The sequence below is a fragment of the Morchella importuna genome (genome assembly GCF_003444635.1).
Source record: "Morchella importuna strain M04M26 chromosome Unknown Morimp01GS002, whole genome shotgun sequence".
Classification (NCBI taxonomy): domain Eukaryota; kingdom Fungi; phylum Ascomycota; class Pezizomycetes; order Pezizales; family Morchellaceae; genus Morchella; species Morchella importuna.
Genome location: NW_025763399.1, coordinates 1,488,145 through 1,506,991, shown reverse-complemented (window position 1 = coordinate 1,506,991; position 18,847 = coordinate 1,488,145). Strand labels below are relative to the sequence as shown.

Genomic DNA, 18,847 nt, shown 5'->3' with positions numbered 1-18,847 from the left:
GGGAACCTTTCAATTGGGGAAGAGGTACATACGTAGGGACGTAGAGTATGAGCAGGTAGGTCATAGGTGGGTGCCTTTGATATCTAACCACCTTATTTTCATTATGCAGGCAAGCAGGCAGGTAGGAAGGGAGGGAGGCTGTTTCCCACACACCGGAGGGAGAGAGCGGATATGTTTCGTCTCGTCACGGAGAGACAATTTCAAGACCTGGGCTGGAGGTACCGTTCTCTGCTCACTCTGCTCGTAATTCATGTATGTAGGTCTTACCGCCTACATACACATACTTACATCAAATTTCAATTGTAGAACACTAGATGATAATTCTACTACTCAGCCCGCCTATTTTTGCGGCTGCAAGGAAAAAAAAATAAAAATTCCGTACCCGTAATGATTGATATGTACCTAGGTAAGGCGATTCACTGTGGTCAAAAAAAAAAAAAAAGAGCTGAGTTTTCAGTTCAGTTCCTGAGAGCTTCCAGCTTCCGGATCCGCCGCCGATCCTGAGGTTGAGGTTTTTTTGCAATTCAACCAGCCTGCCGGCCGGCGCAGAAGTTTTTCCCTTCCCTCTTCCACCTCCTCCTTTGTTCTGTCTCACCAACCCCCCGGAGCCGTAGGATGAACAAACTTGTTTCCCCGACAAGCCACCTACAAAAAAAATAAAATAAAAAAAGTTACACACATATCTGTGTGAGAGTCAGTGAGACCCATGGCCAGCCCTGAAAATTGAGGTGGAGAAAATGAGGTTTTACAACCTTTGGGGAAAGAAATGCGAATGCGGAAGAGGGGTTTTCCTGTTGGTCTAACCGCATTTTATGCAGTCAGAGTTTAGTTAGTTGTGGAGGTCAATGACCAATTGGGACCCTTCTGGAAGAAGAGAGCTTTTAAGTTGTTGGTCACTTACCCGCTCACCTGTGCGAGTTCGCGAGAGCGTCGAGTGGACTCGGGCAGGCAGGAACGCAGGTAAGGCCTTGTTCGGCCCGCACGCGACCGGGCGGATCATGGGTAAAATCATGATAAAGCGTGCAGGGCACTCAGAACTCAAGTCACCAAATTATTTGACAGGGCTCTTTTTTTCTTATCTTGTGGCGCGTGTTTGTTACCCGGTTCCGTTAATATTTTTTTGTTGGGCTTGCTTGAGTGACGAGGGAATAAAATCATGGACTTCTTGACTTGGCTTGTGGGACGGGGATTACGGGATGTGCGTACATACATTCCTGCAGGATTGGCACCGAGTATGTAGGTAGGGTATGGCATGTAAAGTATGTGCTTCACTAGAGTGTGTATGTGAGTGAGTAGCTTCATGATCATAAGAGTCACAATTCTCTCCCTGTTGGTGGTTTTTGTTGGAAACCCTGGGGATATTTCCAACAGAATGTTGGTTTTTGTTCGACACCCACAAAGTTCAGATGGCAGATGTCTAAAGTCTCCTCCACCTCCCCCTGGCAGTAGTTGGCACACATCACATGAAAGCGAGAAAGAAAAAAAAAAATCAACATATTTGCCGTGTCTTGCTACTAGTCATCACGGAGAGTAAAGCATGCTATGTGAAACGAAACGAAACGAAACATCCTAGAGAGAGAGAGAGAGATCTCCCGTCCCTCGTGGTCAGCAGGCGGCGGGAGCTAAGGGCTATGTTTGTGGGACCGAAGGAGCCACCTTCGCAACCTAACGAAACGAGCCTCACGAGCGAACGGGCCACAATCTACCCTACTAGGTACGGTACCGTACCGTTATGCCCTAACGAACGTTAACCAGGGCGTGGGATCTTATCATAGAAGCTTATGGTCTGACGAAAATAAGATTGAGGCTGCGAAATGTTCAGACGAAGGCTCTGTGTGTTCCTGGGTTCCTGGGAGGCTTTGCGCAACAACCCTAAAATTGTTTTTTTCTTTCGCTTTGCCTTTGTGCTTGCCTTTGCTGACTGACTGACATGACGCAAGAGAGAAACGGCGCGGCACAGCGATGGGTGGATGGATGGGATGGGTGGATGTTTCAGTAAGCAATCTAATCGCAAGCGCCGGGAAGGAGGGATGATCTGAGAAGAGTTACATGTCTCTAAATTTAGAATCAGAAATCAACCTCTTAGACTGAGTAGAAAGAAAACAAGCAAGATGCCTTCTCATCAAGGCGGCGATGAAAGCTCGAGATGATGTTCCAGAATATCTCTCCCTCCATCGTTAAGCCGCGCGCGTCATTATGCAGTAGCTATCACTGACTGATTCATTCACTCTCGAGATGTGAATACCTAGTTTTGAGTGGATGGGGTTGTTTAAATTGTGATTGTGCAACGGTCAACGGTCCAGACTTAAACGGTCAGGCATGCAGTTTGCATTTGTGACCTAGTGTGACCATGATTTTGACGACGATTGAGGATAATAAGAAGCAGGGTTATTGCCGCCTTGGTGATCGGACGGGATCGAGAGGTTGAGGGGGTGTCGTTGTATGGTGGTTGCAATTGCAAGCAAGGTTTTGGCACATACAGGTGTGATAGGTTTAAGTACTGAATCGGTCATCGGCGAGACGAGAGTGAGTGATGTGCACGACAGATGGGAATTGAGGAAATAAATGATTAAACAATTAATTCTCATGGGCTGTCATGTCATATCATTGAGGTGGAGAGAGGTGGTGGAGTAGGTAAAGAGGTCGTGGTGGTGGGTGGTGAAGGTAGTACACAGGTTCTTGAGCCGGAGAGCAGCATCGCGACGATTTCAGACACAACTATAGAGTAGAGTAACTAACAGGATTGTGCTTCTAAAATAGCCGAAGCCGAGCTCTGTATGCTGTGCGATCATATAGATCATGTCGGAGGGAGGGTGCTCTTTTCTCGGAACATACAAGTGCAGTTTATGAATTTTATTTAGTCTGGTATGTCCCGGTAGTGTGTGCCTATATAACCGCCAATTTATCAACGACGGCTCTGCTCTGCATGTTCGGCCTGAGGTCTAGACTTGAGCTCTCACGGCACGGGCCGACAATAATGGGCGAGGGTAATTGAACGGCAACTATAATACTCTATAGTATACATCCGCTCTAAAAGTGTATTCAGGAGTACTCCACTTGACACTCAAGGCAGACTCTGATACCTGGTTCTCGGGAGCTGTCACTGTTACAATGAGCATCAGCATCACCACGAAGCTTAAAGTCGTGATACAGCACCCTGTGCGCAAGATGCTCCAGAGAACAATGGATCGCACAACCTGCGTCGTGGAAGCCACAGAGCCTTCGCACTCATGCTATCTCAACTGCAGACCTCATTCCGCCTCTATCCTAAGGATCTACTAAGACATTCCTGCCAAGAGCCCCTAGATACGACCACGTTCATTCCCATGGATCCTAGGACTGAAACATGTCAACACGATACCAATCATCACAGCTCAGGCCTCAAACTATCCTTCTGTGATAGGCCAAGATATGTAGGGCTATCTACTGTACCTAGCATCCACTTACTCTAGGCTACACCGTTGATAACCGGCAACTTGTTACGGTTGGCTAGTGAGAGGTGTGCTTCATTCGACATTCGAATAGGTAACCAGCATGAATAAAAGCTGTTGTGGTGCTTCACATCCTCAGTGGGGGCCAATTGCTGAGAGGCAGACCGAAACGAGATAGCCACTCTTTCAAACGGCACGGCAAGGGGCAGCGTGCCAACTGGCACCCTCGGGGGAAAGAGGTCAGGAACCGTGGCTCGTCTCCACTGGCTTGGGCGTGCATTGCGGGACATCGTTGAACGGTCCGGCGCGGCAATGCACTTCACCGAATTAATTCTCCTGAGAATGAGGATCTCCGTTCATTCGTGATAGAAGCATGTTCTGTCTGTGCAGTTATGGCACAGAGACGGGCAGGGGCCCTCGACTGGAGTTTTACTTCAAGGTCACGAGCAAAACCTGTGCTGGAATAGGAATATTTGGACGCGAAGCGGAAACAACATGTCGAAGATGCAGCGCACCATACTCAACGGGCGATAAGATATTTTCTTGTGGAACTTTTCTTCACATAAGCGCTGACCGATACGCCGCTTGCGCCGGAGAGTACGAATCCGGCGCGCCTGGCATCAGAGAGACACGGCATTTTTATGTTCGATCAAAAGCAGTCAAATCCCACTAAATTGCGAATCTGGAACAGCCGCCTCGCCCCACATCTTTCCCCACGCACCCTTCCCCCCACGTTTTTTCAACTGGAGATCCGGGGTGCGCGCGTATCGATAAGCTCCCCACACTCACATACATTGCGCACGGACGGACTCCTGCAGATACCCTCAACTACCGGGGTCTTGTATATCAGCCCACTCAGAGTATCTCCTCTGGATCTAACATACAGCCAATGCCTCTTCTTAAATCTGAAGGAAGGCTCTCCCTTATGCAGGGGGGTGGGGGGTTGTTTTCAAGCAGGTACCAAAAAAGAGAGAGAGAAGCCAGATTCATCCTGAGACTGTTTTCTATTCTTCTCTAGTGGGAAATAGTGGACGTGTCACCATATAAGTCGAGAATTGTAATTCTGGCTTGTTACCACGGGACTGGATGTATCATGGATCTCCCAATCGCTAGTTTATTTGAAGCTACATCTCTAGTGTGGAGGAGCTGTGACAGCTCAAATTACCATAGTCCTCCACTGCTTGACACTTGCTTAGGCTGGGCAACTCCATGTAGGTGCTTTGGGACCCTGTGAATTGTGGAGGTCAGCCTTGAGGGGTGGAGGCATAATTTATCTGACCTAAGATCAGTATATCTATACATTTAGAGTCGAGTGCATAAGTGTAATATTTCAGCGGTTACGGTCTATTACACGTAATCAGCGATCTAATTCGTGATTTATGGAGAAAATATGATATGAGCTCCTCGTTAATCAAGCTAACCAAAATCGTGATAGTAGTGATTGGAGCTTACAGTAGCTTTGTCTTTGAGGCAGAGTAGGTGTGATCTTATCCCATGAACCGTAGAAGCCTGAGGTTCCAATTGGGTACTTTGCAACTCTAACCTCGATAAAAACATAAAAACGATATAATCCAGCCCTGTTCACTAATAACAAAGAAGCGGGAAAGTTTATCAACCGATCCCAATAAGAGCTCCTAATATAGTACTCACGAAGCTGGTGTTGCTGTGAATTTAAGAAAGGTCACTTTATTTCAAGTGAGGCCCAATCGGGTCCTTAACTCGGTTGCTACGGTTGATGGGATAAATAGCATTGTCCTTGATTCTTATCAGCGCAGCTGTGCTTTACATATTCTAGTTCAGTACATGCCGTAGATATGTCTCCGAGCGAGCGTGTCTACTGCATATCATACCCACAGACTACCTAGACTAAACTACATATATGTATGTATTAATCAACTGATACAGCATTGACGCAAGCCCACAAGCCTCCAATAACATGAAGTATAATATATATCTCGATCCTAGCTGCGCGTGGGCCTTGAAATTCTTCAGAGCTAGGAACAAAGGATAAGCACGCCGGGAGCTAGTGGGAAGCATACAGTAATTCTCCTGCTGGATTACATCATGACCTCGAACCGCTTTGTAGAAATTGATCGCGCAGTCCTTGTAATGCAGGTAATTACTTGCCTTGTTTCTTGTAGCGCTTGGTATGTTGTTGGAGTACTCTGCCATGCCTAACTGTATGTACTCTCCACGTAGTCAGCGAGACAGTTCTCTTCTCGATATTGACGTTCACATATGTAGTCTGAAAATATTTTTTTTTCTTTCCTGCAGGCAGAATCGCGCTCTTCCATTGTGGTCATGATGTTGTTGTTCTGTGGTTGTTGTTAGGTTGAAAGCTAGAGTGTATTGTACATATGTGCATTTGTATGAGAAGTGCGAAATGATACAGAATCACCAGATATCATTCGTGGCCTATGCGGGAGTGTGCTACTCTACTTTTGGCTCTCCAGGAAATGCTTCTTATATGAGATGCACTTTCTCCGTTCTGAATCTCTTCTGCATGTAGATTAGCACTACCGCCTTAGGGAGCTGTCACACAGGCATTGGTAGCTGAGCAGCTGAGCCCGAGACATACTGCCTAAGAGGGCAATTTCGACGTCTTGTGTAACATTTGTACCCTATGGCGGTGACTCGAGTCAATACGGTATGAAGTAAGCGTTTGGAGGGTTGCAAATTTTAGCTATGTACCCTTAATTATTAGTCGTATTCGTGCTAAGGCAGAAAGGAAGAGGTCAAATCAAACTGGTTCGTTACCAGAGTAAATGATCGGAGGGTTGGATTGGATGACTGTAATGTGACACATAACCAGTTCTTTGGCAACGGTTTTCTTCCTCGTTCTCAGCTTAGGATGACATGTCGTTGCCTTCCCGCGCTCTTCTTCTTTTTTTTTCTTTCACGGATCGGATGACACGCCAGTAACGTAGGACGACGACCCACGGTTCCAGGATAGCTATAGGTCCCAATTTCGGGGAATGTTTGGTAACGTTAGGCAGAGGCTGTGGAATAAGGGGAGTCCTGGTCTGGAAATTACACTTACTCGGCTCAGCTGGTTATCTGGCCCTTAGATTAGACTTCGCCAGTCGGTTATCACATTGACGTTGGTGACATCAATGGTGAAAACCTGGGTCCAATACCTGTGAAGCACTGGTTGTTCCTTCGGATATCAGTATTCGTATTTCTTTTCTTCCCTCGGCGGAGCCTCATTTAAAAATATGAGTCTCTTAAGTCTGAACCATTGATCTTTGCTCTATAATCCCCCCGAGGAGCATATGACTGACCCACGCTGAGTGCTGCTGTACGAATGTGCCTCGTGAACTCTCGATGATGACCCTTTTAATTCTATCAAGGACCACGAGGTGCATGTAATATTTAAGTCATAGGTCAAATGACTCGGAAGAGGCCCGCAACTTGTTCTCTTGGTCCCCGCGCGCATGCGCAGGAGATGGACAGCGTGACATGTCCCGCGAGTCCCGACGGTTTATGGAACACCCATGGGGGTAAATTGATGCTGTCAAAGACACAATGGATAGGTTATATGCATGGTGAAGTTGTTGATATCGATGAGGCTGCAATGCGGAAAATTTTCACTTGGCCGATTTTTAAACTGTAATATCTATACTCATGAAATATCACTCGGAAAACTTGGATCAAAAGGATGGTTTACGTTGAGTCCTCTCATATGCATAACTGTACTCACACACAAGAACACTACATGATAGTATTAGTTAATAAAACAGGAGACAATTAAAAGAGGAGGTTCCCATCTAGAAGAGAAACCCCCATATTCACGTGTTCGGACGCTTTTTTTTTTTACCGTAACTCGCACTCGTCATGCATGGGTTTCAAAAAATACTAAGTAGGTCTCACAAAAATACAGTTGCAATTTGAAACTGCCTAGGATTTGCCCTGATTCAGTGCTCTCCAGGATTATCATAGTTAATTGCCGACAAAGAATTCTAATTTATGCCATCTATTTCTGCGGTGAAAAAATTAAAAAGGGAGTTATTTATTGGCTGCTTTCTCAACCAATAAGGGCGTTTCTTCCCTGGATAATAGACGCCCAATCCAATCATAAAGTAACGATCAATTTGGGAAACTTGTAATAAACTAGTCGGTCTGTTTGTATCTTCAAGGTACTACATAGTAAAGGTGGAAAAAAAGGATGTAGCCGTCAGAAGAACAACTTGAGGTCAGATCCATCAGATATATTCCGTTATTAAGGGGGAATTTCTAGACAAATCTAGACCTCGCCAGCTCCTCCCATTTTCCGTAGCAAGAGACAACATCATAGTCTATCACTCGACTCCACCAAGCCTGGACAGTTTTTTTTTTTTTTTTTTTTTTTTTTGTTAAGCCTGGACAGTGAATCGACCCGTCGTTTCTCCAAATTTATTTGGGGCATGTTGCATGTTGTTAACTCATTGATTATGTACTGTTTTTGAGGATATACCATCCGCATTTACAAAGTAGCCAGGTATTCTCTTCTAACACTCATCTGCTGCCGTGATATCTACAGCCAAATACCCTAAGAGAGGACTCCTCCCTAACAAGTAATAAAACAAGCAAGTAAGCATCCCCAACACCACAAATACTTAAGAAAGAAATAGAAAGTAAAAGCGACGATTTGTACATTAGAAAATATATACCCTGACCAATCCACCGATAAAACTCCCAGAAGCAAAAAAAGCTCCACCCTGTATAGGAAAAAAAGAGAAGAAAAAACAGTCCCCTCAAACCAATCCTTGATTACTTCCTTATGATCTTCAGCAACGGCTCAATATGTGCCCTCCTACTCAGCCCAACTCGGAACTTAACAGGCCCCTTATTAATCGGACTATGCAGGGTCTTGGACTTCCCCTTCTCCGCAGGCTTCTTGCTCGGTGTTTCGGGCTGCGTCTCTACCTTGAGAGGCTGCCGCGGTGGTGGCGGCGGCGGCGGTGGTGGAGCAGCCTCCTTCTTCTCCCCGTCCTCTTCGTCGGCGGTCTCTTCTGCCTCTGCCTCTATCCTCTCCTTTTCTCTTTTTGCCTTAGCTGCCGCAGCTCTAGAGAGTTTAGGCTCCTTCTTTGTAGGTGCCTTCTTCACGGGCTCCGCTTGAGCAAGATCCTCCACGTTCTCCCCGTCATCATCAGAATCCTTCACCATCTCGTTGGACAACCGCGCCTTCTCCTCCCTTGCTGCAGCTGCTTTCTTGGTCGCACGTGGGGCCTTAGGCTTGGTTTCCTTCTTCTGATTTTTCTTGGGCTCCAGATCGCCGTCCCAATCTTCTTCATCAGAGTCTTCCTTCTTGCTCTTGCGTCTTTGCGCAGGGAGATTCTTTTTAGGCTCTGGGTTTTCCTTTGGTTCGAGGGGCACAGGGACTGGAGGAGAAGAGGGAGGGGGAAGAGGGGCATCATTCATGTTCATGACTGAGATGGAAGACAGAGGAGATCCACTCTCATTGCTTCCTGTGACGGCCTGCTTCTTGAGCATTTGCCATTTGTGTACTTTTTTGGGCTTAGGCATGAGTTGGTCTTCACTGGGCTCAACCGATGGAAGACTATTAGTCACTGCAATGGAGCCCGAGAACTCCTCTCCAGGGTTTGGAGTGACATCCGTCTTGGTGCCTACCATAATTGCTGTCGCATCTTTGCGAGAACTAGTACCAGAAACTTGAACTGTGGCTGATCGTCTCACTGTAGGATGCACCGCTAACTCATCCTCGGAGTCTGAGATCGTCACAGTCTCAATTGGCTTGCTTTTACTTCTCTTTGCCTTCGCCTTCTGCTTTTGCACCTCTGTGCCCCCATCCTCTTCAACCACTGCAGATTTCCGCTTCTTCGCTACAGGTTTCTTTTTCTTTGTGTTTTTTACCTCGCCAACCCAGGCGTCATCGTCTCCTGATTCGGGGTCAAAGTCGTTCATTGTCTTGCGACGTGGAGCAGCTTGTGACATCCCTTGCCTGGCTTTCCCCTTTGCTGCGCGCCACTCGGAGGCAATTGGGAATGCGCCGAAGCCGTTATCTGCGGTAAAATCAAGATTCTGGTCTGTTGCGGCACGCTTTTTTGCTTTTTTTGCTGGTGGCTTATCCTGAGGCGGGCTGTTCTGGAGAGATGATAGTGTGCTGTCGGAAGGTGCTGGTGCAGCTGCTAGAGGAGCTGCATGTGGGGGATCCAAATGTTGAAACTCGATCTGTGATGACCGCAGTGAGGGATCATATGGGGGGTCTGGAATCGTACTGAGCAGCGAGGGATCATATGGGGGGTCGGGAATTGTACTGAGTAGGTCTGGTGTACCGTAGGCGCCATTGCCAGGTGGATTCTCCGGTAGTTCCGTGGACGAGTACAACACTGGAACAGGGTCGTACTCCGCGCGACGCTCCTCGGGGAGGACTAGATGGTCCTTACTAAGATCTACCATGAAATTATGTGGCGTTGGTGGGGTTGGCCCTTCTGTCCCAGTAACTTGGAACTCAGTGCTCCGATTGAAGTTGAGAGTGAGGTCCCCATCAAATTCCAGACCCGTAGTAGAAGTAGTAGTTATCCTCGGAGATTCCTTGGGTTTCCTTTTCGGCTTTGGCAGCGGCGGCAATAAATCCACTTCATGCGTATTATTCCTTGTAGATTTCCTCCCCAATGTCGGGGTTTTCGCCATACTGGGCCGCCAATCATCCTCGTCGGATCCGTTAGAGTCTATAATTGACATGCCACCAGTAGACTTTGCCCGCTTTGCCGGCTTCTTCTTACTGCTGGGCTTCTTCCTCCCGTCACCGTAGTCACTGACAGTCTCGTAGTCGTCTCTGTTGAATGTCGTCTTATTCTTCTTCTCGGCTGGTAGCGGCCGCTTCCGTTTGTTTGGGCGAGCGTCTTCATCCTCCTCTGACGCATCGAAAGCGTATATATCCTTCTCTAACCTCCCATCTGTAGTCTGCCGTCGCTTCGCTTTCGTCCTTTCTGATAGAGGGTCGGCAGGGACCTGTGGGGCTATCGTGCCAGTCGAGGGAAGCGCTGCATGCGCTTTATCGATCCCTTCCCGCTGGATTTCTAGAGAAAGTGTGTTAGGTCTTGGTCTTAGTCTTAGAGGTGGGCTGGGGGCAAATACCATCGGTGCTGGCGGGGTTGGTGGATTCCGAAAGGAAGGGAGCGTCAGCGGCTGGCTGTAGCTGTCGGTTTTGATGGTGCTCATCCGGGATTGCATCGTCAGATTCGGCTTCGGAGTCGTGGACGATGAAGTTGGGATTCGACATTTCTTCCTGGCGGGGAGACGCGTTGGAAGAGTTTGGAGGGGAGACGCGTTGAGATGGTGAGTGGTGGGGGCGCTAGTGGAAATCGGGAGCTTCATGATAACCATGCATGGGTGCACAAACATGGTTCCTTACTTCGTAACAGAGCTTGTAGTGGGGATTTGAATTTGAATTTTCTAAGTGGGCTAAATGGGCAAATTGAATAGCCTTGAGAATCTTTTGTGGGGTCATGCCTCAGTCTAATCTGGAGAAAAGCACAACCGTGTCTGCGTCGCGGCATTCGAGGTAGATATTTCGGCAGCAAGACAACACGAAGTTTTCAAGGGCCAATGCCTAACAAAGAAGTCCATTTCAATGAGTTTTTAACCCTACAAACGCCATTTTGGACTGTTGCCGAACGGGCCCCTATGTATAAGACCTTGATCGAAAATGGTTGGTGGAATATTCTAGGAACGGGGAGTACAGTCGAGTGAGAGGTTGTGAATCTTGCTGGTCTGATTTGTAATCGGGGTTTGAAGGGTTTTTCTTGTGCTCTCCTTTTCTTTTCCGGGGAAGATATATTATTCTTGCTTCCTCGGCCACAGGGCCATCAGCCTCATCACACAACCTTGTTCATATAGTACAGCTCGAGCTTATTCTTTACGACTCTCTCGTATTGATATAACGGGTACATGCAGTAACGCGTTAACCTAGCTAGTGTTCGTGAAGTTAACTGCTATCATATTATATGCATGTATTAAATGAACGAGGAAAAAACACAAACCAAATTATCTGATTTATAGCGCAAAAAGATCGATCGTTCTATCAAAAATCTATCTTAGGCTTGGATCTTGCATGAAATAAGTCAAAGGACCATATGCATATTATAAGGCGTTGGCCTTAAATTAGTTTTAAGGTTTTATAAGCTTAAGTCTTCTAGTTGATCCAAAGAGATCATCGAGAAGAGAGCTATAGGCTACTCTAAAACATATCTGAGATGTCCGTTGGCAAATCAACACCTGTTCGAAGGTTTGAATTTAGAGAAATACTATAACACACCCATAAAATATGAAATATCGGAGTACTAGCTGTGTCTAAATTGGGTTGAACCTGTAGATAGATATATATGGGGTGGGCATAAACGCATGAGAATAACGTTTATACCTTGCCTCATCCAACTTGGAGAGATATCTAAACTTCCACTACACTTATTATGCCAGCTTTATTGAGCAAAGAGCCGAGCTCGGGGGATATACCAATTGCGAAATCAAACCATTATTCACCTTATACGACCAGATGAGTGAACTACACATCTACAGGTGAATATTCTTCAACCCGAATGATCATTTTAATGAAACGTTTCTTTGTATCAGGTTATGCATACTTGACATTGTTCCTTCGTATTTTATGCCTAACCCAGTGCCTGCCTTCATGCACGTTAAGGCGGTTGTGTAAGAGACCAGCTACCGCGAGATATGTCCAATGTTCACAAAGCCAAATAGAACAGATATGTAATTTATTTATGCTTATAGGAAATTGTGCCATCGAGGCACATCGAGGCACCCAAAGTGTAAAGGCACGAAAATTTATACTAATGTCATACTACATGTACCTTCTCCATCTAGGGGGGGAATGCCACATGGGAGCAAGTCCCATTGGTCGAAGTCCCTAGGGGCTCAGCTACTGCAAGCTTTTACATCCCGTACTTTGAATACCCCTAGTGAAAGTCAATTTTAACTTTCCGGCATTACGGAGATACTGTAATGCGGTGAGGTGCAGTTTGGGAGAGACGTGTCACAGAGCATAACGGAATCTATCATGGTAAGCTCCCCCCAATCACATTTTGACCTTGTCCGATCCACCTGGAGTCCAAGTCCACCTCCATGGACCCAGAAACATCACAGCCCCAACCTCTGCTTTGGCCTACAGTTAGTGACTTCAGGACTCACTGAGATCTGAAAGGTATGTATGATTCTATCCCGATATGCGGTCAGATCAGGACTGCAGAGATGAGTCTTATTGCAATTAGCTATGAGTTGTTCAATGTCAAGCTCAATGACGAACGTCCACTATGTTTACTCCAATCGAACGCCAACTCATCTCGATTTGAAGAACGATGCCAGGGCCTGATGAAGCCCATAGATAGTCGAGACGCTCGATGTCCACGTGCAAACAATAAGATCAGGAAACAGATGAGATCTCATGAGCCATCACTCCATCTGTCTATCTGCCGGTGGTCTGGGCTGTTGCTAATTGAATCCGCATATTATTATCACATGGAAAATGCGTCACCATTCAACCTTCCCATTCAGAGATGTGTACAGTAGCGAAGCCGGAAATTCAGCAACAGCTCCGTTTAAATGCGATGCGAACCGCATCCCAGGGTTAGGGTTGGTTAGGATTGGCAATTCCTGTTGTGCCAAGGATGAAATCGCAGAGCACTGGACATCAGGCTCGACTCAATCACTCCTGAGCCAAAGCCAACACATACACACACACACTCCGCGCACCCACGCAGATATCATAATTCATGATGATCGAAAAACGTTTACGTATTGTTTCTAGCACATCCACAGCTTAAGGAATATGTCGGAGAAAAATTCTTCCTACCATAACACCATCACAACGGTCCGGGAAGGTCCGGTTAAAGATGCAAAGTCCTTTAAGCACTCAATTGTTTCAGGCTATAACAATCGAGTCTTGCTGATTATGATTATATCTATTCGTTGTCTTGACGCGCTGGCCATGCGGCTTGTTTAGTGCTAAGGGGAAAAACAAGTGTGCGAGTGATCACCTGTGATCAGGAGATCGCACTAAGCTGCCACGTCGATGAGGGGGAAGGCGCCTTGTGTAAAAAACAACAAACAAAGTCTTAACTCCAAGAAAGGTCCACTTCACTAAATAATAGCTGCAAGCCACTCTATGCTTATGCGTTCCTGATCCAACTCCACGATCCACTCTTCTTTATCCGTGGGAACGCTAATGTCAAGAAGATAGTAGGTTGGTTCAATGAATCTTACATCTCGATTCTTTTCTGTACCAACTTCGATAACCGCTGAGCCTAATGGCAATTCGAGTGACTTCTTGTGATGCTTTCTTACGGCCCGTCCGGGCAGATTTGGTTGCGGTGCAGTCCGGTACGAAGCAGAATGTTCCTTTTGCCAGCATGAGCACTTCGGCTCAATGACTCTAGCATCGGACACATGTCCGTGTGGAAGGACAACCTTTTCTAGTTCAAAATTGTTTTTGTCTGCGATATGGAATACGAAGAATTTCGTCTGAAGCCTGATGATATCTAATGGAATTTCGTTTCAACATTTCCCTTCTAGGGTTAGGGCGCCTATCAGTTCCTACTGAACCCGGGATGTACGTAATACCCCGAGGTTATGGATACACTAATCTTACAAATTACCTTATTTCGACTTCAAAAACTCAAAAGATATCAAACACTTGTGGGGGCGAGTTCAGTAACCATAACGAGTCATGGGGCATCACTCGCAACATGTATCAGAGCTGCACCGGGAACAATCCCGGCTCAAAATCGATCAACTTTAGGACTTTTATGACTCTTGAAACAACTCCAGTTAAACGCTATTCAGCAGAAATAGTTTCGTGCAAATTTTATTCACCAATGATACCCCGCACCTTGGTTAGTACCCCGCATATATGCGCAGGGACAACACCACCACATGGGGCCACCACCAACCATCCTGCAGGAAGTTTTTGTTTCGATGTCATGCCTATAATTTGACAAATAACGCACGAATACTATACCCGCCTGAAGAAGAAAAGTTGTTTTTATTTAGAGTGAGCCCCGCCTCAAAAAGTTCATCCGTAAAACATCTATCCAGACTTTGTATTCCACACAAAACCGCACAAAAACTTCAGAAATGAGCATCGTTGTTACCGGCGCAACCGGCGCTCTAGGCAGTTCCATCATCAAGCACCTCCACGCTTTTAACCAAAAGCTTGAGGACCCCAAAAAGATCATCGGCACATCACGCGACCTGAGGAAAGTCTCCGATGAACTCAAAGCTTTATCAGAAGTCGAGTTCCGCTACGCCGACTTTGATGATGATTCTGCCATTCTAGAGGAGGCGTTCGCAGGCGCTGAAAAGGTGTTGATCATATCGACGGACGTCTTTGATAATGAGAAGAGAATTGTGCAACACAAGAATGCCATCGATGCAGTCAAGAGAGCAGGTGTGGGAATCATTTACTACACGAGCTCTTACTATGGGGGGTTTGAGAGCAAGAGCGTGTCGGAGGTACAGCAATTGCATTTGGAAACTGAGGAGTACATCAAAAGGTAAGAGAATTTTGAGATCAGTGATCGAAAATACCTACTAATCCACGGATTTAAAACTTAATAGATCAGGGATCAACTATGTAATCCTGCGCGAGGGCATCTACGCTGAAACCTTCCCTATAATGCTCAATTGGACTCCTGATACTACCCGTGTCGTTGTTCCTGCTGACGGCCCCCTATCCTGGATCTCACGAGAAGAGCTTGCCGAAGCCAACGCACGAATACTCCTCAGCAACAGCAAAGAGTACCGAAATACTATCGCTCTTTTGACCGGTTCCTCAACTCTCACTCTTCGCCAGACTGCCGAACTCATCACCGAGGTCACTGGGAAACCATTGTCGTTCGAGGTGTCAGAGGAGGCGTATGTATTGGCGGCGCTGAAGGCTGGTCAGAATGAGAAGATTGTCAAGACCTTTGTGACTATCTACAAGGCGCTTGAGGCGGGAGAGGGCGACATTGTTGACCCGCTGTTGGAGGTCCTGCTGGAGAGGAAACCGACAGGCGCGAGGGAGAAGATAAGAGAAATACTGGAGAAGGGAAGGAAATAAATTCATGTCTTATTTTTCTTTTTCCGAATATCTCTTCTTTTTTGACAATCGATTTTTTCTAATTTCCATCTCTATATCCTGTTTTCGGACGCGCTATGCATGTAACCAATAAGTTTTGTAGTTCTTTATCCTGTAATTTCTTTCTTTTCTTTCTTTTAGTATCTCTTAGCTATAGCTTGTCAAGAAAAGCAGGTACATAATAACTATCAAGAATTCATATGAGGGTCTGAATATCTATCAACTATACTGCTACATAGTTTGCGTTGTGTGAAAAGTGGTGACACCTACAGATAGATGTACCAGATTAATCTATTCATTTACCGTCAAAAATAATCCAGATAAAAGGCGACCTTGATAAATATCAATATGATATAAATTGATTTTGCTCCAAAAGCGGTAATATTCCAGGATCTTGAACTCTATATCCGCCTGTAGACTCGTTAGAAATTCCACCGGAATTCGCTTGTTGGTGATTATTTCCACCTGGAATTGAATCCCTCTCTACCTTTATAATCTTCAAGAAAGATTCCTCGATATCTCCAATTGACATTAATGCGAAGCGCAGAATACCCGCAGCACCCGCCAAGAGGAGGGGGGTTCCGTTCACCCCACCTGACTCAGCAAAAAAGGAAAAAAAATCGCCCCTGCCCAAAAAAAATCCGCAGATACAACATCGGATGATCATCTATGGAACACCCCACTACCACCAACCAACGCCCTCAATTGGTCATGAATTGACCGCTCCCCGCTCTCCGCCCGCCTGTCACACGCCACACACATCCCTACCTCTCCCCCCCCCCGCCGCCTCCCTCCGTCATCGCCCCATAGATCCTTACAACCTTTTTGTTTGATCAACAAATGGCGCTGGAGGAGAAGATATGCAACCTTTCCTTTTCAGAGCCTCTTCTTCTCTCACTCGACCATCCTGCGGCGGTTTCACATCAACAATTGCGGTCTCTTATTCTTATAGGGCATTGTCTGATAGGGCGGACGAATGCTTGCTGAAGAATAAGTTTGGAGAGTTCTATAAACGATTTTACTCGGCTGTCTCTGGGGATGCGGGGCCGATGAAGAAGGGCGCTGGCGGTGGCGAGGGAAATAGGGCAATAGGGTCTGGTGAAGCAAGAGAGACACGTTCGAAGGCTCGGAGAAGGAGAAGGCAGAAATTGGCTTTTATTTATGAAAGTGGGCTTCTGGACGCGGGGACGAAAGGGCAATCTTCACTGCTACAACCTTCACAGTTACAGCCTTCACCGCTACAACCTCCACCAATACAACCTCCACCAATACAATCCCCGCCAATACAATCCCCGCCAATAAAACCTCCGCCGATACGACCTCCACCGATACAACTACCACCGCCTCCCCAAAATAGAAACAAATCTAGAGAATCTGAACACCAGGTAACACCTACACGTCTCCCACCGGATAAGCTAAGGTCAGTTCGCAAGCCGAGTTTTATTTCCAAGGAGGCCATTCTTAAGATTGAAAAATCTACTACGCAATTGACATCTCGATTTCTCGAGCATGATCGTCTGAGTCGAGAACTACGGGCGAAAATAAAGCAATTATCCACCCAACGGCGTCAGATCCACAAAAACGAGGATGAGGTGGTCAGAAGAAACCCTGAATCGGAGCAAGAAATTGAGGATATCAAAAAATCTTTAGAAGACGAAATGGCCTTACTGGACAAGACCCTCGTGTACATCTCTACTCACTATTATGATTTACCACCCGAATCAGAGCCCGAACCTGTTTCTGCCGCAGATATCAGTTTAGATCCTTCAAAGAGAAGCCAGAACCCAATTTTTACGCCCTACATGTCCCCCTTCCCAAATTATTCCTCAAGTCCTTATAATAGTACTCTCAATCAATCCCTTTTGCGCTTACTAGGCACCCGCCCTCCTCCCCCGGCGCTCATCGCGAGAATCTGCTATAACCTGCTTAATTCTCCACATCCCCCAAACGTACAGACTTACAACATTCTCATTGAACGACTCACACGTGTCCGCAATGGCTCTCTCGCTCACATCGTGTTTCGAAATATGCTTGAAGGAGGCCTCGGCCCTGGAGGAAAACCCAACGAAGACACAGTGGTTCGCATGATCAATCTCTGCGTCAAAACCGCCGATCGGGAAGGGTTCGAGCGTATCGCCAAAATCACGAGTGAGAGAAATATGGCTCGGTGGTGGGGCTTTGGGAAAAACAGAACCGCGAAAACTAGAGAGCAGAAGAGACGGGGAAAGTTGACTCTGGAGGCGTTGATTCATGGCGCTGCCCGTTTCGGAAAGGCGCAACAGGTAAGGGTTTATACACGTGCAATGTCGAGGGAATGCCCGGATGATCCGAAACCAAGTATCCCGTTGTATACATCTATTATGCGAATGTGGAGGGAAATGAAAGAGTGGGACCGAGGACTGCGTTGTTGGAGGGATATCATGAGGCGGGATAGAGAGTGGAACCGCCACGGACTAGGCATGCCTGCGGATATCAGGGCTTTTCGCGAAATGTTGAGATTGTGTCGGGTTTGCAATAAGGAGGAAATTCGCAATGGGATAATCCGGTTGGCCCTCGACAGGGGATTTGAAGAGTCAGAGTTACTGGGCCGCCTCGATAAGACTAAGGGACTGTGGGTTAGGAACACCAACAAAACACCACATATTAGGGGTATGAGGAGGGAAACGAAGAGGGATGATGTCGAAATTCTCGGTTCATTAGAGGAAGGGTGGGAGGATTTGGAACCGGTGAAAAAACTCGATGCCCATAGTGCCAGTTCGCGCTCGTCGGATCGTGTGAATTCTCGGGTTTGGCACGACATTCTATCTCGGCGTATGCGCGAGGTTCGAGATGATCGCTTTGTTGGTAGAAACCTGAAAGACCAACTTAAGGAACACCACCGAAAACGAGAAGAAAGGCGGGAGGCTTTGAAGGGGAGGTCCTTTCAGGATCAACACGACAGTTCAAGCAAAGCGGGACTGGAGGGATAGATCAAAGTAGATCTGTTGTTTGAGGGGGAGGAGGTTTGGAGAAGAAAGAGATAAAGAACACCTAAGAAGGATAATCCGAATCCGAAAACTAGCGCCTAAGGTTTAAAGGAGGGGGAGAAGGAAATTGAGGTTGAGGAGAAGAGGAAGTTGAGGTTTAAGGAGAAATCGATTGGGCGTGGTGGGAAATTTATAATGTGAAAGGTAGGAATAAACATCCCTATCAAGTTTGGAGGAAAGAAAGGTCAGTCAAATGTAAGTAAATTAAGAAAAATGCGTGTATGGATGTATATATGGCGGTGTTTTGTTAGAGGTTTGCATTGGGGGCCGGTTTGGGTGTTACTTTTTTATTTTTAAAGCATTTTAGAAGATGG

General features: G+C 46.5%; 3 protein-coding genes across 3 annotated transcripts; 2 read left to right on the top strand and 1 right to left on the bottom strand.

Moving 5' to 3' along the window:
• Positions 1-8,180: 8,180 nt before the first annotated feature.
• On the bottom strand, positions 8,181-10,656 carry LAJ45_01260 (uncharacterized protein; the record flags this gene model as incomplete). Its single annotated transcript, XM_046110855.1, has 2 exons — positions 8,181-10,453; positions 10,512-10,656. The coding sequence occupies 2 exons, from the start codon at positions 10,654-10,656 to the stop codon at positions 8,181-8,183; spliced, it is 2,418 nt and encodes an 805-aa protein (XP_045976033.1).
• Positions 10,657-14,522: 3,866 nt separating this feature from the next.
• On the top strand, positions 14,523-15,489 carry LAJ45_01259 (uncharacterized protein; the record flags this gene model as incomplete). Its single annotated transcript, XM_046110854.1, has 2 exons — positions 14,523-14,941; positions 15,006-15,489. 2 exons carry the CDS (start codon positions 14,523-14,525, stop codon positions 15,487-15,489), a joined length of 903 nt encoding a protein of 300 aa, XP_045976032.1.
• An 878-nt stretch (positions 15,490-16,367) lies between these two features.
• Positions 16,368-18,476, top strand: LAJ45_01258 (uncharacterized protein; the record flags this gene model as incomplete). The annotated part of the gene is made up of 1 exon (XM_046110853.1): positions 16,368-18,476. The coding sequence occupies one exon, from the start codon at positions 16,368-16,370 to the stop codon at positions 18,474-18,476; it is 2,109 nt and encodes a 702-aa protein (XP_045976031.1).
• Positions 18,477-18,847: the final 371 nt, after the last annotated feature.